The sequence below is a fragment of the Spermophilus citellus genome (genome assembly GCF_964194105.1).
Source record: "Spermophilus citellus genome assembly, chromosome: 2".
Classification (NCBI taxonomy): Eukaryota; Metazoa; Chordata; class Mammalia; order Rodentia; family Sciuridae; genus Spermophilus; species Spermophilus citellus.
Genome location: NC_138183.1, coordinates 158600623 through 158620929, shown reverse-complemented (window position 1 = coordinate 158620929; position 20307 = coordinate 158600623). Strand labels below are relative to the sequence as shown.

Below are 20307 nucleotides of genomic sequence, written 5' to 3'. Positions count from 1 at the left end.
GTGCTCCCAGCCAGCCAGCAACAGGGTGGGGACACAAAGGGTTCCTAAAGAAAAAAGGATATTGGTGCTGTGGTAAAATAATTTGCATAATGTATCCCCAGGGACTGAGAAGGCTTGGGGGAATGTTTGGAGGAATGTTACTGCCTAAACATTCCCAAAGAAAGTTGTTGGTTTTTCCTTTATTTGCTCCATATTTTAAAAACATCTAGCTTATGAGGCATTTTAGGTCCTTTTTCTGCCACTCCATTAAGGAATATCTTAATGATTTTTTTTTCCTGTGCTTGACTAGGAGGTATTCCATAGAGAACTTAGGGATTGTAGCCAGTCAGGTTTTTCCCAGGATAATTTGCATTATATGAGCATGTATATCCATCAATTTAGCTCTTGGTTTGGTTTGTATCTTAGCCTTGGAGAAATATGATGGCAGCTGAAACAGAAAGAGAAGATAATTGACAGGCAGAAAGTCAGCATCTTAATATTCCCTGCAAATAGGAGTTTTAATTCATAGGCACATGATCACAATGAGAACTCAGTTCCATTGTAGAATACAAAAGGACTCACAGCATCCACTGGACTTCTTAACTCTTTCACGGATGAACAAATTACATGCTAAGCCACATTGAGGATTTCCAATTTATTAGTATGCCTTAGTTAGAACCTGTTGAACAATTTTCCATTAGTCACTATTTCTGTACTGCTACTCTCCCTTAGCCCCTGTATAGCCCTGACTATACATGTCTTGTACATGTCTGTGCTTCTCTCCATAACCCTATGAAATAGCCAAATTAATTTGATTTACTAATATTTTATTAGCAGTATTTAGTAGATCAATCACTGGCTGGACTTTAAGATGTTTTTATCAACACTTATGATGAAATTGTGTTATATCAATTGAACCAGGATTTAACCTCTGTAATTCTTCTCTTTTGAATTGAGACAGAATTGTATTACAAAATAGGAACATATTTTTTAATCTTTCACTGGTCTGATAGGTCTCATAATACCTTCCTAAAGGGACAGATCCAAGTTTTGGGAGTGCTAACGTATACAATTTGGGGAGACATTCAACTTTAAGAATAATGTTTTGAAATATAAATACAATATTAGGATAGGGTCTTGAGAGAACACACGTAGGGGGCCTAAAGCTGGACTTCCTTAACTGCCCGCCTCCAGTCACTAAATTTTTTGTTTTCTTTTCAGTGCTGGGGATGGAACCTACTGGTGTTGTACCACTGAGTTATATCCCCAGTCCTTTTTATTTTGTAAAAGTTTAAAAGAGGGACTTCCTAAGTTTCTAAGGCTGGCCTTGAATTTATAATCCTTCTACCTCAGCCTCTGAAGTCGCTGGGATTCCTGGAAACTCCCTAATATTCTAATGCAAACAGAACCTGGAATTAAAATGAATGAGGACATCTTTGTAAAGAAGTCTTCCTTCTTATTCTATCCAGGTTGCCTTAGAAAGTAAAAATGAAGAATTATTAAAGCAAAAATCAAACAATCTCAAGTCATGTGTATTCCAAATAAGTCATTATGATACACTTTTCTAATCCAGGATAATTCTTTACTGCTTTTAGATCCTTTCTAGTATGAGCAGTTTGAGCAGCTCTGGTTTTAAATATGCTCTGTCACTTCTGAAAGGAAGATTTGTTTTTAGATTTTCTTCTGGGGCTAAGGAGCCCAGGAGCAGAGGGTTCACTTGTATACAGAAAGATGAAAGAGGCCTAGAGCATGGGTCTGACAAAAGAAGCTGGTCCCAAGGAAAGGAATTGGAAGTATCTAGGGGCAAAAGTACCAAGGAGATTTCTGGAGGAAGCCAGAACTGTCATTTCAGTTGGAGTGAGCTTACCAAGCCCATCTCTGGAGTAAGTCATCTGATAGGAATTTAAGTTTCTTTCTGCCTTTTTGGTTATTCAGGCCTTGTTGCTCAATGGATCCTTACCTGAAGATGAACAGGAAAGGCCTTTGGCCCTCTGTGAACCAGGAGCCAATCCGGAGGAACAACTGGTGAGCTCCATCTTTTGTAACTGGACCCTAATCTAGTGTATATATTTTACTTATTCTTAGCATTTGACTCTGCTGACCACACCGTCTTGGAATCTGCTCTCTGCTGTCTCTAACTCTTGTTGCTGACTCTGTGTGGCGCTGTTTCAAGGTGCTGAAGATATGGTAGTGGGAAAACAGGCCTAAGACCCTACCCTCAGAGAGTTTAAATTCAGCTCCCCTTTGAAGCTTCCCTTTTACTGCCTATGTCTTCAATGTTAGTGCCTGTCAGTGTTCTACTCTGGGTCCTCATCTGTCTTATGTAGTCCCCTGGGCAGTCTGCCTCCGTGTCTTTACTCACTTCCCATCTGTTTCTTATTTTTGTATTTGCAGTCCAAAACACTCTATGGAGTTCTAGATTTGTATATGCAACATGCAGCTGCCTGCTGACTGTTTTCATTTATATATGGTATAAACATCTCAATTTTAGTGAGACCTAAACTGAACAGTTTTTCTGTCTTCCACCCAACTGCCAAAACTACTTGTCCTTTTGGATGTCTGTACATCTCTTTGCATCTACCCAATGTCTCAAACAGAAAGTTGGATGTCATCCTTAAATCCTTTCTGATCCTTCCCTCTACATGTAGTTGTCTCAATTCTCATAGCCACTAATTTATTCAGGCATTCATCCAGCATTCTAGTTTCCTGCTAACTGGTTCTCCTAATTCTTCTTCTGTCCTCTAATTTGTTTTCTATAGAATAACAAGAATAATATTCCTAGAGGCCAACTTCACTTTGTTATCTCTTTGCATAAGACTTCATCAGTTTCCTGTCATCCTTACTGGCCCTTCATGATCTGGCCCCTATTTTCTTCTGCAACTTCATCTCTTGTCATTTTTCTTTCTCCCTTTATCTTATCCCCTGCTCCCAATACACACATACTTATTCTAAGCATTATTCATATTGTTCTACTTGCTGCACTTTGGGCCTATGTTTCCATCAGAAGGCAGGAACTGTTTCCTCTTCTTTGTAGCCTCAGTGCAGAGCTGATATCTAGAAGGTGCTTGATAAATATTTTTCAAACAAAGTGGCTTCTGAATTTCATATCATAGTTGTATAATCATCTGTTTTTTTCTTATGTTAGGTTATAATTCAAAGCCGTTTGGATCAGAGTATGGTGGAGAATCAGGACCTAAAGGTGTGTCAGGACATGTGCCTTTTACCTTTTGAAAAAAAATAATGGGAGTGTTACACACAAACTTCAAGACAATTTTGTGTGAAGGGAAGGGGATGCGGAATCAGGATGTTAGCTGAACCTCTACCTGTATTTTGTCTTTAATTGAAAGACAGAGATATATCCAAACATGTGAAAAAAAGTAATACCTTTTAAATCATGGTTGTGGGTAATAGATATATGTGTTATAATTGGTTGTACTTTCTTTATGTTTGAAATATTTTTCTAGTTAAAAGAAAAAATGGGTCTAATATCAATGTGGTATTTTTATGAATACTTTGCAGAATTCTTTTAGGTCAGTGGTTTTTAATTTTTTTGAGTCATAGGTATATGACTAAAGACGTTAACCCTTTCCCCAGAAATATACCTGTGTGCATGCACACATACTCACAGATGTGAATTTTTTAAAAAAATATTTACTTTTTATTTGTAGTTGGACACAATACCTTTATTTATTTATTTTTATGTGGTGCTGAGGATCGAACGCAGGGCCTCATATGCACTAGGCGAGCACCCTACCGCTGAGTCACAACCCAAGCCCACAGATGAGAATTTTAATAGGGTAATTTTTAATCCCATCTGTGGAGTCCAGGTTAAGGATACCATTTTAGAGCCTGGTGTGGTAGCACACCCCCATAATCCCAGTGACTCTGGAGGCTGAGGCAGTAGAGCCACAAGTTTGAAGCTAGCCTGGGCAACTTAGTGAGATCTTGTCTCAAAATAAAAAGGGTGGGGTTTGGGTCAGTGGCTCTGAGCAGGGGTGTATCTTCAGGGGTTCAATCCCCAGTAGTATCACACACAAAAAAATCCCATTTTGGATATGTTAATTAAATGGATTCATTTTAAATATGATGCATTAGGAAATGCAAATTAAATATGATGTGTTAGGAAAAGAAGAGAGTGGAGTCCAGAAGCTCTCCAATCCTTAGCTGAACCTTAAGAACTGAGATAATTATTTAATGACATGGATATAGGCATATTTAGATATGGTTATATATTTCAGTGAGAGGGATTTAGATTATTATGATTAGATTTTCTTGTTGGTGAAGAATGAAAAATATAGAGAGCCTGTGGAGATTGATGGGGTGTTTTTTTTCCTTGGCAAGACTGTTTCTGGGCAATTAAGCCGAGATGCCACAGAGAAGAATGGAGTAGGTCCTGTTCTTGTTTTTGTGGGTCAGCCTTTAATGCTTACTGGACCACATCTGTCTGCTTCAGTAGAGGGTTAATCGTTCATGGGATGGTCAACTGGGTTTTGTCTTCTCACTGACAGAATGAGGTAATGCTTCTGAAGCAACCCAGATGCCACCATCTGATGTAACTATATTTGGTTTGCAGAAAGAGCTGCTGAAATGTAAACAAGAAGCCAGAAACTTACAGGGTATAAAGGTAAAAAGGAAGATATTTAATTCTTTAGTAGTTTATTGGTAAGTGGCAATAGTTGGGTGCTAGGAGAATCGTTTTAATTTGCTAGGGGTCTTTAATAGGCTTTGTACTATTGTGGGTGGGAATTGAGGCATGTTGAAGAATGTATCTTTGTTTTGCTGAGGTTTATGTCTGGTAGTTATTATTCATGGTGCTACCATTTCCCTCTGTGCCATCTCAGTTGTCTCCACGTGTAAAGTACTTCTCTTCAATATGAAAGTATGTCCTTTTTATTCCCAAAGAAAAATATTACTTACTTAGCTTTGGAATAGTTAATAACATTCAAGTGGTTTAAAGGTATGAAAGGACAGATCAGGAAAAGTCTGCCTGCCGTTTCTGTCCCCCCAGTCATCTAGTTCTCTTTCCTGGAGGTAACGTATCAATTATCAGCAAATGTGTATGTATATTGTAAAATATACATATGTATAATGTCTATTTCACCCAAATAGTACTATACTGTAAATACAGCTTGTCACTTTGCTTTTTGCACTTAGCAAGGGATCCTGTAGATCATTCTGTTTCAATAAAGACCTTCTTAGGCATTTTTTATATTTTCATAGTGTTTTAATATACACATATATGCTAATATATTTATCATATTTCTATTGATGGCATTTTATTTTCCAGTCTTTTGCTAATACCCATGATCTAGCTAATAACCATTAATGTATGTTACTTCATCTAAGTGGGATTTTTCTACTGAATAAATACCCAAAAGTAGAAGAGGATATTCTTAAGCCTCTGCTGTTCCCCTCTTCCTTGCATAGCTGGTCATGGACTAGCCTGGAATGTAACTCAGAAGCATCTTTCAAAGTATATTTTGTAATCTTAGTGTTTTGAAATATTTGAAAGCACAAATATGCTTCATGATCAAAGACGTTTGGGAAGTGCTATGGTATCTTGAAGATTCCCAGTGGATAGTAGCATGGTAAAGGATCTGAGAAGGTCTGTCATAAAGAGGTTGGCCTAAAAAAATTTAGAATTATTAACCAAAAAAGTACTTTTTTCTTGTAACTCATTAACATCCCATGGAGCACACTTTGCAAATATTCTTCTAAACTACCAATGCCAGGGGACATCTTAGACTGCCTTTGCCATGTACTGTCATGGCAGTTAGCATAATTAAGAATGGGCTCCCACATTGTTCAGGGCCTGCACCATTCTTTGCAGTCTGTAAAGAGAGAAAAGTCAGGATAAATATACTGAATGCAGCCCCAGTGCAGTAGTTCATTTGAGATCACGAGGGTTGGGGAAATGTGTTACAGCTGGCCCTTACAAGTAAGTACATCCAGCCTATCTTTTCCTAGGCATGGTAGGAACTAAGAGGGTTCACGCTGGGGGAAAGACAGCCTACAGCTGTAAGATCCTATAAATTGGAACGAGGAACCATCAGTCCAAGAACACATTGACAGTGGAAATATAATCCCAATCCTGGTTCAGAATAGGCTTTGGAAGCCAGTGGAAGTGGGATAGCAGCAGGGCTCTGGAAGCCAGAGTGGAAGTGATCCCCAGAGTGGAAGTGATTCTTTATGAGCAGAGAGGTGATTGGGGATAGGACCATCCCTTTAGGAAATGGGAACTGTACAGAGAGGTAGAGGGAAAAGAGCTAAGCTAGATGCAGTATTTTTTAAAAATATATTTAGTTGTCAGTGTGAACCTTTATTTAATTAATTTATTTATATGTTGTGCTGTGAATCTAACCCAGTGCCTCACACATACCAGGCAAGCGCTCTACCACTGAGTCACAACTCCAGCCCTAGATGGGTATTTATATGCCCAAGATATAGATGAGAAAGCCAGGGTGGGAGAAGGGAGAGTTCATTGTCCAAGTCAATGTCACAAAAGTAGATTTTTAATTTGAGTCTAGGTCTATCTGATCCTATTCTCAGGACACCAGGCAGTCAGGAATGAAGTTTAGGGTAGGAAAGAGTGGTAGGTGAAAAAAAAAATCTAATTTCAGTCAGGTTGGTAGGACAATGGATAAAGTTTTCCTTAGATGCTACTCTCCTCAAAAAAGACAGATGTCAGCTTCTTATTGCAAGATCCTTATACTCTTTTTGTCTCCCAGTTTACCTTAAATAATGGTGGTCAAGGATTTAGTAACTTTTGATAATAACTGACTAACTGATTAATTGAAACCATAATAATTAGTATGCTTTTTCCCCCAGGATGCCTTGCAACAGAGATTGACTCAGCAGGACACAGCTGTTCTTCAGCTCAAACAAGAACTACTGAGGGCAAATATGGACAAAGATGAGCTTCAGAACCAGAATGTGAGTCAAATGTATGATCTCTGACCTCAGTGAGACCCCTTATTGCTTGTAGATCCGCCATCCTGATGTCCCTTTATCTTGCTTCTGAGATGCCTGCCTTCAGTGTCTGCAGTTATCTTTATTTCCCATCAGATTAATTTTTTTCCTAGGTGAAAGCCCATACCACACTGGGCAGGAAGGTCCTTGACCTCTTGAAGTTTGAGGACAGTGAGACACAATTGTAGTTCTGTAGTCTGATTATCTTACTTAAAGACACAGAGAGAAGTGGTGTGTTTTTATCATAACTATGCCCTCTCTGTGCTGTATGCTGTAACTGCCAACATTAATGCTGGTTACCAAATAGCTCATTTCTAGGAAGGTTGCTGCACATGCCAGTAAATTCTTTATATCATTGCAGGTGGATCTGCAGAGGAAGCTGGATGAGAGGAACCGGCTCTTGGGAGAATATAAAGTAAGAATAAATATTGGGGAAAAAAAAGGATGAATATTGTTTTGGAAGTGACTTCCACCTGACTGACCTTTTATGAATAGCCCATTGTTGCTGTTGCTCAAGGAACACTTTAGTATTCTGTTTTCATCCTTGTTTTCTGGAAGGAAATCTTTTTCTTTGTTCCTTGATTTACTGGCCCTGAAGAATAGATAGCATTCCTAGGAGGATCACGGAACCTGGAGTCTGGAAACTTCAGTTCCAGGTTTATCTTTGTCCTTAACTAGCTTGGATGGCACATGGTGGTCCTCTTACAAATGGTAGTTCCCATCCTCTTTACCCTTCCTTTGCACTGTGTAAGGCTGTTGTGGTGTGTCACACCTTCCTGGTATATTGGGGAAAGGCCTGCCTCCTGAGGCTCTGTGTAATTGCATTACAGAGGGTTTCGCTACACATCTGAAAGCACTGTCTCTATTACAGAAAGAGCTGGGGCAGAAGGATCGCCTCCTTCAACAGCACCAGGTCAAGCTGGAAGAAGCACTCCGAAAACTCTCAGATGCCAGTCATCAGCAGGTCAGAACATACTCAGCTACTGGTTTTCCTGTCCCTTTGGCTTGAAGAAACCCTTTTTAAGTTTAATCTCTGTTTTGCAGGTGGATCTAGAACGGGAACTAGAACACAAAGATGTCCTTTTGGCTCACTGTATGAAAAGAGAGGTAGATGAGGTAACCTAGAATTTTGAGTTTTCCTTCCCACATTTCCTGGCAAAGAGGGAGATTCTGTTTGTCACCAAGAGCTAAACCAATGCCACAGACAGTTTTCTGAGAGGCTATATGGGGAGGGGGTTAAGAGTACAGGTTCCAAGATTAAAAAAAAAAAAAAAAGCCTGGTTTCAAATTCCAGCTTTATTGTGTCTACACTGTGTGACCTTAAGATGAGCCCTAAGTGCAAGACTTATCTGGAAAATTGAAATACTACTGACATAATCCACATAACTAATATGGTTGTATTAAAGCAACCTGACCCACAGTCAGGTTCAAAAAATATTACACTGTTCTTATTTTGTTACAAAGCAAAGGGAGGAGGTGCTTGGAGTAGGAGACCCTCCAGTGACTGTGACAGAGGCTAATTTGTTGGCCTCCAGGCCAAAGTTTCCTTTCATTCATTCTACATCCACCATGCCTTGCAAGCATTGAGTACAACATTGATTTAGCAGGGAACAAAAGGGAAAATGCATTGGTGCTCGTGAAGCTTACATTTTTACAGAGATGTTAAACAAATAACTATATACTCTGTCAGGAAGTGATAAAGATGTAAAGAAGAAAATTAAAACAGGGTGTCTTGATTCAGAACTTCCCCTTTAACAGGCATCATTTCTTCTGGCTGCTACAGGTAACCAACTACAACAGTCACAATTCTCAAAGCAATGGTTTTCTCCTTCCAACAGCAGGAAAAGGAGCTGCTTCCATCACCCACAGAGGGGTAGGTTCCTAGGAGTAGAACACAGGCCTGTCACTTCTTGCTGAAACCAGAACAGTGTCCCAGCCATCCCCTATTGATGAGGCTGCTAGTCCCCTATTTCTTGCTTCTCATGGATGTGTAAAGATGTGAGGCACTAGGGCTGGGGTTGTGGCTCAGTGATAGAGCGCTTGCCTAGCATGTGTGAGACACTGGGTTCAATTCTCAGAACCACATATAAACAAATCAATAAATAAAGGTCCATCAATAACTAATAAAAATTTAAAAAAAATGATGTGAGGCACTAGCTAACTAAAAATAAGAATTAGTGGGCAAACAGTAGGCCTGTGTCTGAGGAGGAAACTTTCTTCCACAAAAATACAAGATCTACTTCTCTCCTTTATCTTCTTAAGTCCAGTGGCTGGGACCTGACTAATAATATGGTACTGTACTTTGGCAACAGCACCTTATTTTCATCCACAGACCAGTGACTTGCAGCTTGTTCGAGATGCTCTCCGCAGCCTGCGAAACAGCTTCAGTGGCCATGATCCTCAGCACCACACCATTGACAGCCTGGAGCAGGGCATCTCCAGCCTAATGGAGCGCCTCCATGTCATGGAGACACAGAAGAAACAAGAAAGGAAGGTAATTCTCTTGTTGCCATGTTTCGCTTAAGCAAGCTCCATGAGCAAGCTTGGTTTTATAAATTTTAATTTAGATGAATATACTATGTATATAACCAGAGATATGAAAAATTGTGCTCTATATGTGTTATAAGAATTGTAATTCATTCTGCTGTCATATATAAATTTTAAAAATTTACGTTAAAAAAAAAGATGAAGATTCCAGTTGGTTTGCTCTTTGGTTTTCTTCTCAGTGGAAATGTATTCATCATGGTATGACAATCCAGGGAAGGAACTCTTCATGGTAACTCTTAGTCTTAGCAGCTGCATAGTTGTCTAATTGTGGCTTTTGACCGCAAGATCTCTCTTTAATGCTTATTCTTCTTCCTTTTCCGCCATAATGAAATTGGCCTTGGATGAAAAAATATATGAGAAATGCATTGGAAGCTAGAAAGCTTTTCATAAATTGACACAACTACCATTAAGATAAATGTGTTAAATTTTGTATTTTGTGGAAGAGGTAGTAGAAAAGTATATATTTTAGGTTTCCTTTTATGATTTAAGTTTCTTGGTTAAGTTCTTTCATTGATCATAACTTCTGTGATTTTTGTGTGGCTCCCCAGGTTTGGAGCAAGTCACCCAGAATGCAAGCAGGTAGTGAATACCGGGAATCTTGGCCCCCTAATTCAAGTAAGTACTCATCATGACTCTGTAGGAATTCCTAGCATCTTAGACCAGAAATTTGCTATTTTCCATGCAACAATATTTGGGGGATAGATTTTTCTTGTGGTACTTCACTTTTATGTTTTTCCTTAGCAGTGGGAGAATTGAGTTAGTTCTAAAACCATGAGGGCACATATCATAATCATTGCCACCATCAACCCAACAGTCATTTAGGCACATGCAGGATGCTGCTGACTCAGAGGGGCTAGGATATCTGGAAAATATGCAAGTTCAACACATTTATGCCAAGCAAAAGCAAAATGGAAAACAACAAAGATACACATGTACACATACAAATCACCCTGTAGCCATAAATAACACACATACACAAGAAAGAAAAAGATCAATTTTCTCATAGAGTCAAGAAATTTAATTTCTTTGGGGGAATTTTCCTTAAAAGTTTTGAGTAATTAGGTCAATAAAATTTAAGTCCTGGAAAATATTTGCACCATCTAGTGTCCATAGCTAGGAATTACGTTTTAACCCTCTCCATGCCCACTCATTCTGTTTTTTTCCGTTAGATTCACTTTGTTGGAAATCTACCTTGCCTGTCAATTTTTATTTTAGTTTACATCTTACCTTTTTGCTTAATGATATTTACATTGTCTTATTTTTACTCAAATCCAAAACTAAACAAAAAAATTTATAAAAACCAAATAGTGAAAATTTGACTGGAACTGGTTTTCTATGTTATATATACAATTTTAAAAATCACATAAATTACTCAGGAGGTTGAGGCAGAAGGATCACAAGTTTGAGACCAACTGGGGCAACTTAGTGAGATCCTGTCTTAAAATTTAAAAAGGACTGGGGATGTAACTCAGTGGTAGAGTACTTGTGTAGAGTATACGAAACCGTAGGTTCAATCTCTACTACTAGAAAACAAAACAAAAAACACATTAAAAGACAGATCCTAAAGAAAAACTCTTTAAAATATGTGTACAAATATTAAATTAAAATATTTTTGTAGGGCTGGTGTTGTGGCTTAGTGGTAGAGCGCTTGCCTAGTATATATGTAAGGCACTGGGTTTGATTTTCAGCACCACGTATAAGTAAATAAAATAAATGTCCTTTGACAACTAAAAATATTTTTAAAATGTCTATTATTAAAAAATAGTGGGGCTGGGGTTGTAGCTCAACGGTAGAGTGCCTGCCTAGCACATGCGAGGCCCTGGGTTCAATCCTCAGCACCACATAAAAATAAATAAATGAAGGTATTGTGTCCAACTACAAATAAAAAGTAAATATTAAAAAAATATTTTGTAGAGTTAATAAAAATAGCATTCTCAAGCCTCTGATACGTTTTTTCTCTTGGGTAAGGTATCTGTGTTGGGAATGAAACAAATTATTTTAGTCTCAAAATGAGTTTGAGTATCTTTTCCTAGTAATGCTTTGTAATAGTCATTTCTGTTTTTTTGAAAATATTCTAATTTTTTTGTTATCCTTTTCAGTATTTTCTCTAGGTGAGTGGTGTAAACTGCCAGTGTAAATATTTCTAAATATTTGGAAATTCTTTTTCAAAAATTTAATAAATTCCTCCCTCCCTAGAAAAATTCTTTTCTTTCACACATAGTGCTTATCAAAAACACTACAAACAAGTTTACAGTGGCTCGTACACTAGAGTGTTAAAAGTTGTAGTGATACTTAAGTTCACAAATAAGTTGAAATGTCTCTCATCTCATCAAACCAAAAACTTGTGTCACTCTGCTGTCCCTTTAACTACTGACTTATTTCTCTTATTCTCCTATATCAAACTTCTTAAAATGATAGTGTCTACTTTTCTTTTCTTCCTCACTTCCATTCACTGCTTAGTCCACTAAGTTGACTCAGTTACTCGACTTAATCTTCTTTTTCTTTCCTTGTGGTACTGGAGATTGAACCCAGGGCCTTATGCATGCGAGGGAAGCACGTTCCCAACAGAGCTATATCCCCAACCCCTTAGTTTTCTTTTTTTTTTTTTAAACATCTTTTTTTTTTCGAGAGAGAGAGTGAGAGAGGAGAGAGAGAGAGAGAGAGAGAGAGAGAGAATTTTTAATATTTATTTTTTAGTTCTTGGCGGACACAACATCTTTGTTAGCATGTGGTGCTGAGGATCGAACCCGGGCCGCACGCATGCCAGGCGAGCGCGCTACCACTTGAGCCACATCCCCAGCCCTTAGTTTTCTTTTTGTTGACTGCTGTCTTGCTCACTGTCTTAATCAAGTGAACACTTTTCACACCTTGTCTTTTATTGTCCTATTTTTTTTAATATTTATTTTTTAGGTGTGGATGGACACAACACAATGCCTTTATTTGTATGTGGTGCTGAGGATCGAACCCAGGTCCTGCCCGTGCTAGGCGAGCACTCTATTGCTGAGCTACAATCCCTGCCCCTGTCCTGTTTTTTAAAACTGAGAAAAGTATACACATTTTTAATTGGCAATCTTTGCAGGTACTCATTGTCTTTCCAAAAGCATTTAATGTTCTTGCCTAGTCTCTTGGAAACATTCTTCTCCTTCAGCTTCAGTGTCAGCCAGTTACTTATTCAACAAATATTTGCTGAACATTCATTTTATATCATCAGTGTTTAACATTGGAGATATAAAATGAACAAGAGGAACTGCTTACTTGTTTTTGTTTTTGGTATCAGGGATTGAACTCAGGGGTGCTTAACCACTGAGCTACATTTCCAGACCTTTTTTTTCTTTTTTTGTGAGATAGGGTCCCACTAACTTGCTAAGGGCTTCTACTCAGGCTGCCTTTGAACTTGTGATCCTCCTGCCTCAGCTTCCTAAACCACTTGGATTACAGGCCTGCGCCACCGCACCTGGCTTGGGTACTTGCCCTCATGGGACCTGCTATCTAGTGAGCTAGATAACCCTGTTTTCTTTCTAACTCTCTGACTACTAAATCTTCTTGAATCTCCTTTCTCTCTCTCTCTCTCTCTCTCTCTCTCTCTCTTCTTCTTCTTCTTCTTCTTCTTCTTTCTAACTCTTGAATGTTATATGTGCCCTTGGATTCCATTTGAGGCCTACACCTAGACCTTTTCAGATTCTCTTTAGGTGATCCTTTTCTATGGCTTCAATTGCTCTTATGAACTGATTATTTTTAAATTTTATCTTTAATTTCCAACTCTTTTCTGAGCTTCAGGGATATATTTTTGAATGCCAGTTAGTTCTCTCTTTGCGGGTCCAAAGGACTTCAAACTTATGTCCACAAAACACTAAAGTAGGAAAAATACAAAATGTGCAATCAGACAAACTTGGCACAGTGGTTCACACCTGTAATCCCAGTGCCTTGGGAGGCTGAGGCAGGAGGATTGCAAGTTCAATACCAACCTCAGCAACTCAGCAAGGCCTTAAGTGACTTAGTGAGACCCTGTCTCGAAATAAAAAATAAAAAGGGCTGGGGATGTGTCTCAGTGGTTAAGTACCCCTGGGTTCAATGCCCAGTACCAAAAAGGTTAAAATAAAATCAGACAGATCTGAGGTATAACTTTGACTTTGTCACTTAGATTAGCAGAGTGTGTGACTGTGGACAAGAACGTCAATTAATGTTACTGAATCACAACTTTCTTGCTTATGGAATGAGATAAACTTGAAATATTTGAGAATTAAATTAAATATTATGTAGAAATGATCTGGTAAAGTGTGGGGTATATGAAAGATATAAAGTGAATGTTAAGTCTCAAAATACCTTCCTTTTATTGCCCCCTGGCTATGGCCTTTCTCTTTTTCATACCAACCAAATTTACTAAAAATTGGCCTTCTTTTTGAACTCCCTTCCTTTCTTACATTTACTTTTTTTTTCCTTTTTCAATGCTTTATTTCCTCAAATTACTTAATACAATTTCAATCTATAGATTCTTAATGAAGAAAACGATAATCCTTAATGCTAGGCACTCCAATAGACATTATCCATTCACAGTAAACAATTCTAGATTAATTAATTTACTGCAAACAATTCTAGATTAATTCTAAGCACTCTAAAACAAACTTAATTATGACAGGCTAGTGACAGACATTCCCTCTGCGTGCTAAGTTCAAATGTCATATCAAAAGTCTTAAGCCTTAGGCTTTAAGTCCAGCACGTGCACAATCACTCAGACCGTGGTGATCAGGTCCGGAACCAAGGCAGGCTTTTCCTGGCTTGGAGTGGATGACTGATTAAGGAGAGGATTGTAAGGAAGAGTTGCAGCTCTCACCAAAGTACAGATGAGGCGGTGGAGTTTGAGAGTGGTGAGGATCACACAGAGGCTCAGGAAATAATGACAAGTGATGGGATATCAGTCCATATCTCATCAGGCTCTCCAGCTTGAGGGAATCCTTGTTTCAGCTGGCTGAATCCCTGTTCATTTGCTGTATTATTTATACTAAATTTTGGGGCTTTTACCCCCCCCTTCAATCCTTATCAGCTACCACTGGATTTTTCCATGACATCATTTACCCTGGGGTCAGGTGGTCTCCACCCTGATCTTCTTGCCTTTCCCTCTTATCAGGCAAGGACAGCCTACCTGGGGCATCACTCTGTTTATCAGGGTGAGGGGAAGTAACTTGTTTGAGGCCTTACTGGAGGGCTCTGTGGATGTGCCTGGTGAGACTGAAGTTTTCAAACTGGAGTTTTTAAAATGGAGTTGCTTAGGCTCAGGCCAAAAGCCATCCTCACCCAAAGCCTTATCTCAGTTAAGGCAGAGCTTGTACAAAACTTAGAATTGTTCTAGTTCTGAAGTTGATTTTTGTTTCTTAAATACCATTTTAAAAAGTTTACATATATTGTTGCTTACCATTTACTCTTGAGAGAAAACAACAATTATCACATATTTTAAAAGGAATACAAGTGGTCATGATGGCATAGGCCCAGTGACTCAGGAGGCTGAAGCAAGAGGATCACAAAATCATTTGAGACCAGCCTTAGCAGCTTAGCAAGATCTTCAGCAACTTAGACTTGTTCTCAAGACCAAAAATTTAAAAAGGACTAGGGATATATATCAGATGGGTTTCATCCCTAGTGCTTTAAAAAAAAAAAAAAAGTAGTACAGTAAACTAGTGGAATGGAATTGAGAGTTCAGATAAAAACTCATTTATCTCTAGTCAGTTGACCAGGAAATGGCACTGGAACAACTGGATATCCATATGAACTAAGGCCTCTACCATTCACCATATACAAATTAACTCAGAATGGATCAGTGATCTAAAAGTATATGAGCTAAAACTATAAAACTTTCAGAAGAACATAGGGAAAGTGTTCATTTGGCAACAGATTTTTAGATACAACATCAAAAGCATGTGCAGTAGGGCTGGGGTTGTGGCTCAGTGGTGGAATGCTTGCCTAGCATGTACTGTTATACTCGAATTCGGGACCCCCAAAAGACCACCAGAGACCAAAATTAATGTAAGCAGCAAAGAGGTGTTTATTGCGAGCTAACTCGGTCCTCCACGCGCACACAGCAACTGGTGACGCTGAGAGGCCCCAAGCCCAGGGTTTGCGGCAGTTTTATACAGGCAGGGACTTCACATACATTATAGCATCTCTTAGCAAATCATCACACACCGTGGGAAAATCATAAAACAACTTTAAAACATGATTAGCATATTCATTGGCAGGAACAAGTTGGGTAAGGGTGATTGGTTACTACAAGAGGTGGGGGATTCGTTTGAACTGATTGGTTTAAACCATGAGGGGTGTGCTGCTGAACTCATGGTTTCCCAACATGTTATCAAACCACCATAAACTACTGCGGGGGTCATCTGGCATCCCAGGTATTTTCCCTGTCTCATGCTAATTGGTAGTTGCTAGGGGGTTGCTATGGGTCCTCACCTAGCCTGACTGAGTCAGGGACACCTGGTGCCACAGATCTTTCCTGTTATTTGTAGATAAACAATTCAGTGGGTGGGTATGTGCCTAGGAGTGCTCTGTGGGTTTTTCCAAGGACAAGGGTCATGCCCCACTTCCTTGGACAGGCTTTGCTCTGAGGTAGAGGCTGGTTTCTCAGTACGTACTAAGACCCTGGGTTTGATCCTCAGCACCATGTAACAATAAATAAATTTTTAAAAAAGGGATTGTGTCCAACTACAACTAAAAAAAATAATTTTTTTAAAAAAGCATGTACAATGAAAGAAAAAATAGAAAAATTGGATGTCATAAAATTTAAAAATTTTGTGTATAAAAGTAAGAGAAAATACTTGCAAATCATATAGTTAAAAAGAATATATACCTGTAATCCCAGTGACTTGGGAGGCTGAGTCAGGAGGATACAAATTCAAAGCCAGCCTCATCAGCAAGAGCAAGGTGCTAAGCAACTCAGTGAGACCCTATCTCTAAATAAAATACAAAATAGGACTGGGTATGTGGCTCAGTGGTTGAGTGCCCCTCAATCAAACTCCAGTACCCCCGCAAAAGAAAAAAAAGAGTGTGTAAAGATTTCTTAAAGCTTAACAACAAAAGGACAAAAAATATGATATAAAATGGTCAAAGGACTTTTAGAGACATTTCTCTAAAGAAGATAAACAAATGGTGAATAGATCCATGACAAGATGTTCAAACCCATTAGCCATTAGGGAAATGCAAACCAAAACTACAGTGAAGGTTGGAGATGTAGCTTGGGGGTAGAGTGTGAGCATAGAATGTACAAGGTTGTGGATTTAATCCCAGCACCAAAAACTACACCACATTGATACACCACTTCACACCTACTTGATGCTTCTAAACAGTGGAAATAACAAGTATTGGCAAAGATGTGGAAAAATTGGAATCCTTATATGTTGCTTTGGAAATATAAAATGGTTCAGGAATTGTGGAAGAGTTTAGTGAGTCCTCAAAAAATTAAAAATAGAATTATCATAGGACCAAGCAATTCTGCTTCTATGTATATACCCTAAAGAATTGGAAACAGGTGTGGAAGACTGGTATGTATGTGTTCATACATCAGTAATAACAATATCCAAAAAGTGGAAACTACCTGAATGTCTGTCAACTGATGAAGGGATAAACAAATTTGTTATATGCAAACAGCGGATATGAGAAGTGAAGTCCTAATACATGTGCCACAACATAGATGACACAGTTGAATCTTGAAATCCTTTTGCTACAGGAAAGATAACAGACACAAAATGGCACAAATTGTATGCATCTGTAGATATAGATACAAAGTGTCCAGAATAAGCAATCCATAGAGAAAGAAAAGTAGATTGGACAGATGCCAGAAACTGGAGAGATGGAGGGAGAAATGGGTACAGGTTTCCTTTTGGGATGATGACAGTGTTCTGGAACTAGATAGTGGGGATTGTTTGCATAACATTGTGGATATACTAAATGCTACTGAATTGGATATACTAAATGCTACTTTGAAATGGTAAAATTATATATTTTATGTTATGTGAATTTTACCTCATTTTTCATTTTTTAAAATTTTTATTATTATTTTTATTTTGGTGGTGGTGCTGTATATGTCAAGGGGCCTTGTGTATGCCAAGTAAGCACTCTACCAACTGAGCTATTATCCCCAGCCCCTTACCTCATTTTTTAAAAAGCGAGTTAAAAAACCAGGCACAGTGGCACATGCCTATATCCCAGTGATTAAGGAGGCTGAGGCAAGAGGATCATAAGTTCAAAGCCAGCCTCAGAAACTTAAGCCCTAAGCCAACTCCCTCACAAAACAATTTTAAAAAGCCACATGAGGGGCTGGGATTGTGGCTCTGTGGTAGAGCATTCGCCTAGCATGTGCGAGACCCTAGGTTTGATCCTCAGCACCACATAAAAATAAAAAAATAAAGATATTGTGTCCAACTACAACTAAAAAAAAAAAAAAAGCCATATGATCTGGTTTCTGCCTATCATGTAGAAAGGTGGTAGAACCTTTACTTCTACTCGAACAGCAAGAAAAGTTGGATAATCTAAAATATTGTAATTTCATTGAACTCATTAGAAAGATGAGATCACAAGGAAATCAAGTAGTCTAAAGTAGAAGCATGGGCCTCCAAAGAGAAGTAGGAAGCAAGCCCTGGACTTGTGCCAGAGCATGGGAGGAAGATGGGGCCATTATACAAACAGAAAGATGCAATTAAGATCTTTAATGAATTTCAAATAACATTGAAGACTAAGCAGAAAACCTTGGGGGCCACAGATACAAGAGGAGTGTGTCCCAACTTTTAGAGACTTTTCCTGTGGAGCTTTACTGGATTCTTTTTTTTAATATTTATTTTTTAATTGTAGGTGGACACAATATCTTTATTTCATTTTTATGCGGTGCTGAGGATCAAACCCAGTGCCTCATGTGTGCTAGGTGAGCGCTCTACCACTGAGCCACAACCCCACCCGCTTTACTGGGTTCTTATGAAAAGGATTGGTTGTAGGGATAGAGTCTAAAGTAAACCTGCTTCAGGGGCTGGGGATGTGGCTCAGTGGTAGAGCACTTGTTTGTATGAGGCCTTGGGTTCGATTTCCAGTACCACAAAACAAAACAAAAAAAAAAAAAAGGAAAAAAAAACATATATAAAAAACAAACTTCCCCCAGTGGTGCAAGCCCAGAGGAGGGGAGCATCTGCCACTGTAGAAGAAGCACAAAAGTCCCACCTGGACCACTCTTCTTTGTGGATCAAAATCCCTCAACCACTAGGAGAGGGCAGCAAAATTATTTTGTGTCCTCCCTTCCTGTTCCAGGCAAAAGTGAGGATCCATTATTGCTAGGGAGAAGGGAAATGGGGGGGGGGGAAGAACCCTCTGACAGAGGAGAGGGAAACTATTTTGGGCTCAGATTATTAGAGGTTGTCTACCACTGGGATAGGAACTGGATCACGGAAAAATCCTACTTTCAAGACTGGGACGGGATCAGCGCCACAAAGAGTCCCTTCTCACCTCCCTTAACCAGGAGAGCAAGTTCTGTGTAAAAAGCAACAGCACTCTGCCTCTAAGTGAGGGGCATAAGCATAGAGAAATTGAATCAGAGGCAAAGGCATACGTGAAAGTCAGTCACTAAGAGTGGGTCAGGAACATTGAAGGAGATTCCTCTAGGAAACAGGTGTCTCCTTAACATGACTCAAGAGGAACTTGAAGATGATGGTGCACTAAGGTAACCTTAACAACCAAAGCCTCAATCCCAGTTCATCTCCTGACTAAATTTTTTTATTAAAAATTCTAATAAGGGCTGGGGATGTGGCTCAAGCGGTAGCGTGCCCGCCTGGAATGCGTGTGGCCCGGGTTCGATCCTCCAGCACCACATACAAACAAAGATGTTGTGTCCGCCAATAACTAATAAATAAATAAATATTTAAAAAAAAATTCTAATAAAAAAGAAAATAAGCCACTGTCAAGAGCCAAAGCAATCAATACGACCAAACTCAGATATAACAAGAATGTTGGAACTATCAGACAAGGAATTTAAAATAACTATGATTAATATGTTAAATGCTATAATGGAAATGCTAATATTCATATATAGATGAGGAATTTTAGCATTCAGCTGGGAATTTTTTTTTTAAAGAGAGAGAGAGGAGGGGCTGGGGATGTGGCTCAAGCGGTAGCACGCTCGCCTGGCATGCGTGCGGCCCGGGTTCGATCCTCAGCACCACGTACCAACAAAGATGTTGTGTCCGCCGAGAACTAAAAAATAAATACTAAAAAAATTCTCTCTCTCTCAAAAAAAAAAATTAAATAAATAAATAAATAGAGAGAGAGAGAGGAGAGAGAGAGAGAATTTTTAATATTTATTTTATTTTTTAATTCTCGGCAGACACAACATCTTTGTTGGTATGTGGTGCTGAGGATCGAACCCGGGCCTCACGCATGCCAGGCGAGCGCGCTACCGCTTGAGCCACATCCCCAGCCCCCAGCTGGGAATTTTAAGAAGGAATCACATAGAAATGTTAAAAATAAAAATAAAGACAAAGACTGCCTTCAGCAGGTTCTTAAGTAGACTCAACACAGCCAGCTGAAGACTCAGCACACTTGCAGATAGGCGAATGGAAGTTACCCAGTCTTCAACACAAAGACAAAAAGAGCAGGGAAAGGGAAAGAAACAAAACTAGCACATCATACCTGTGGAAGACAATATCAAATAGACTAAAACATGTATAATTGAATCCCTGAAGGAGAAGAGTGAGAACAGGACAGAGAAATATTTGAAAAACTAATGGCTAAGTTAAAAAAAAAAAAAAAAGTAAAAAGATATCAAACTACAGATTCAAGAAG

The 20307-nt window shown here is 38.9% G+C and overlaps 1 protein-coding gene across 2 annotated transcripts in view; it reads left to right on the top strand.

Annotated features, from left to right (window-relative positions):
- Positions 1–20307, top strand: part of DIXDC1 (DIX domain containing 1) — a gene marked incomplete at its 3' end in the record, with an annotated part of 79020 nt that overhangs the window by 45902 nt on the left and 12811 nt on the right. For both annotated transcript variants that reach the window (XM_081279646.1, XM_081279647.1), the window contains 10 exons: positions 1915–2004; positions 3125–3178; positions 4553–4603; positions 6808–6912; positions 7310–7363; positions 7820–7912; positions 7993–8064; positions 8732–8821; positions 9281–9442; positions 10044–10110. In XM_081279646.1, the coding sequence (XP_081135772.1) occupies positions 1915–2004; positions 3125–3178; positions 4553–4603; positions 6808–6912; positions 7310–7363; positions 7820–7912; positions 7993–8064; positions 8732–8821; positions 9281–9442; positions 10044–10110 (838 nt within the window). The remainder of the gene's footprint in view (positions 1–1914; positions 2005–3124; positions 3179–4552; positions 4604–6807; positions 6913–7309; positions 7364–7819; positions 7913–7992; positions 8065–8731; positions 8822–9280; positions 9443–10043; positions 10111–20307) is intronic.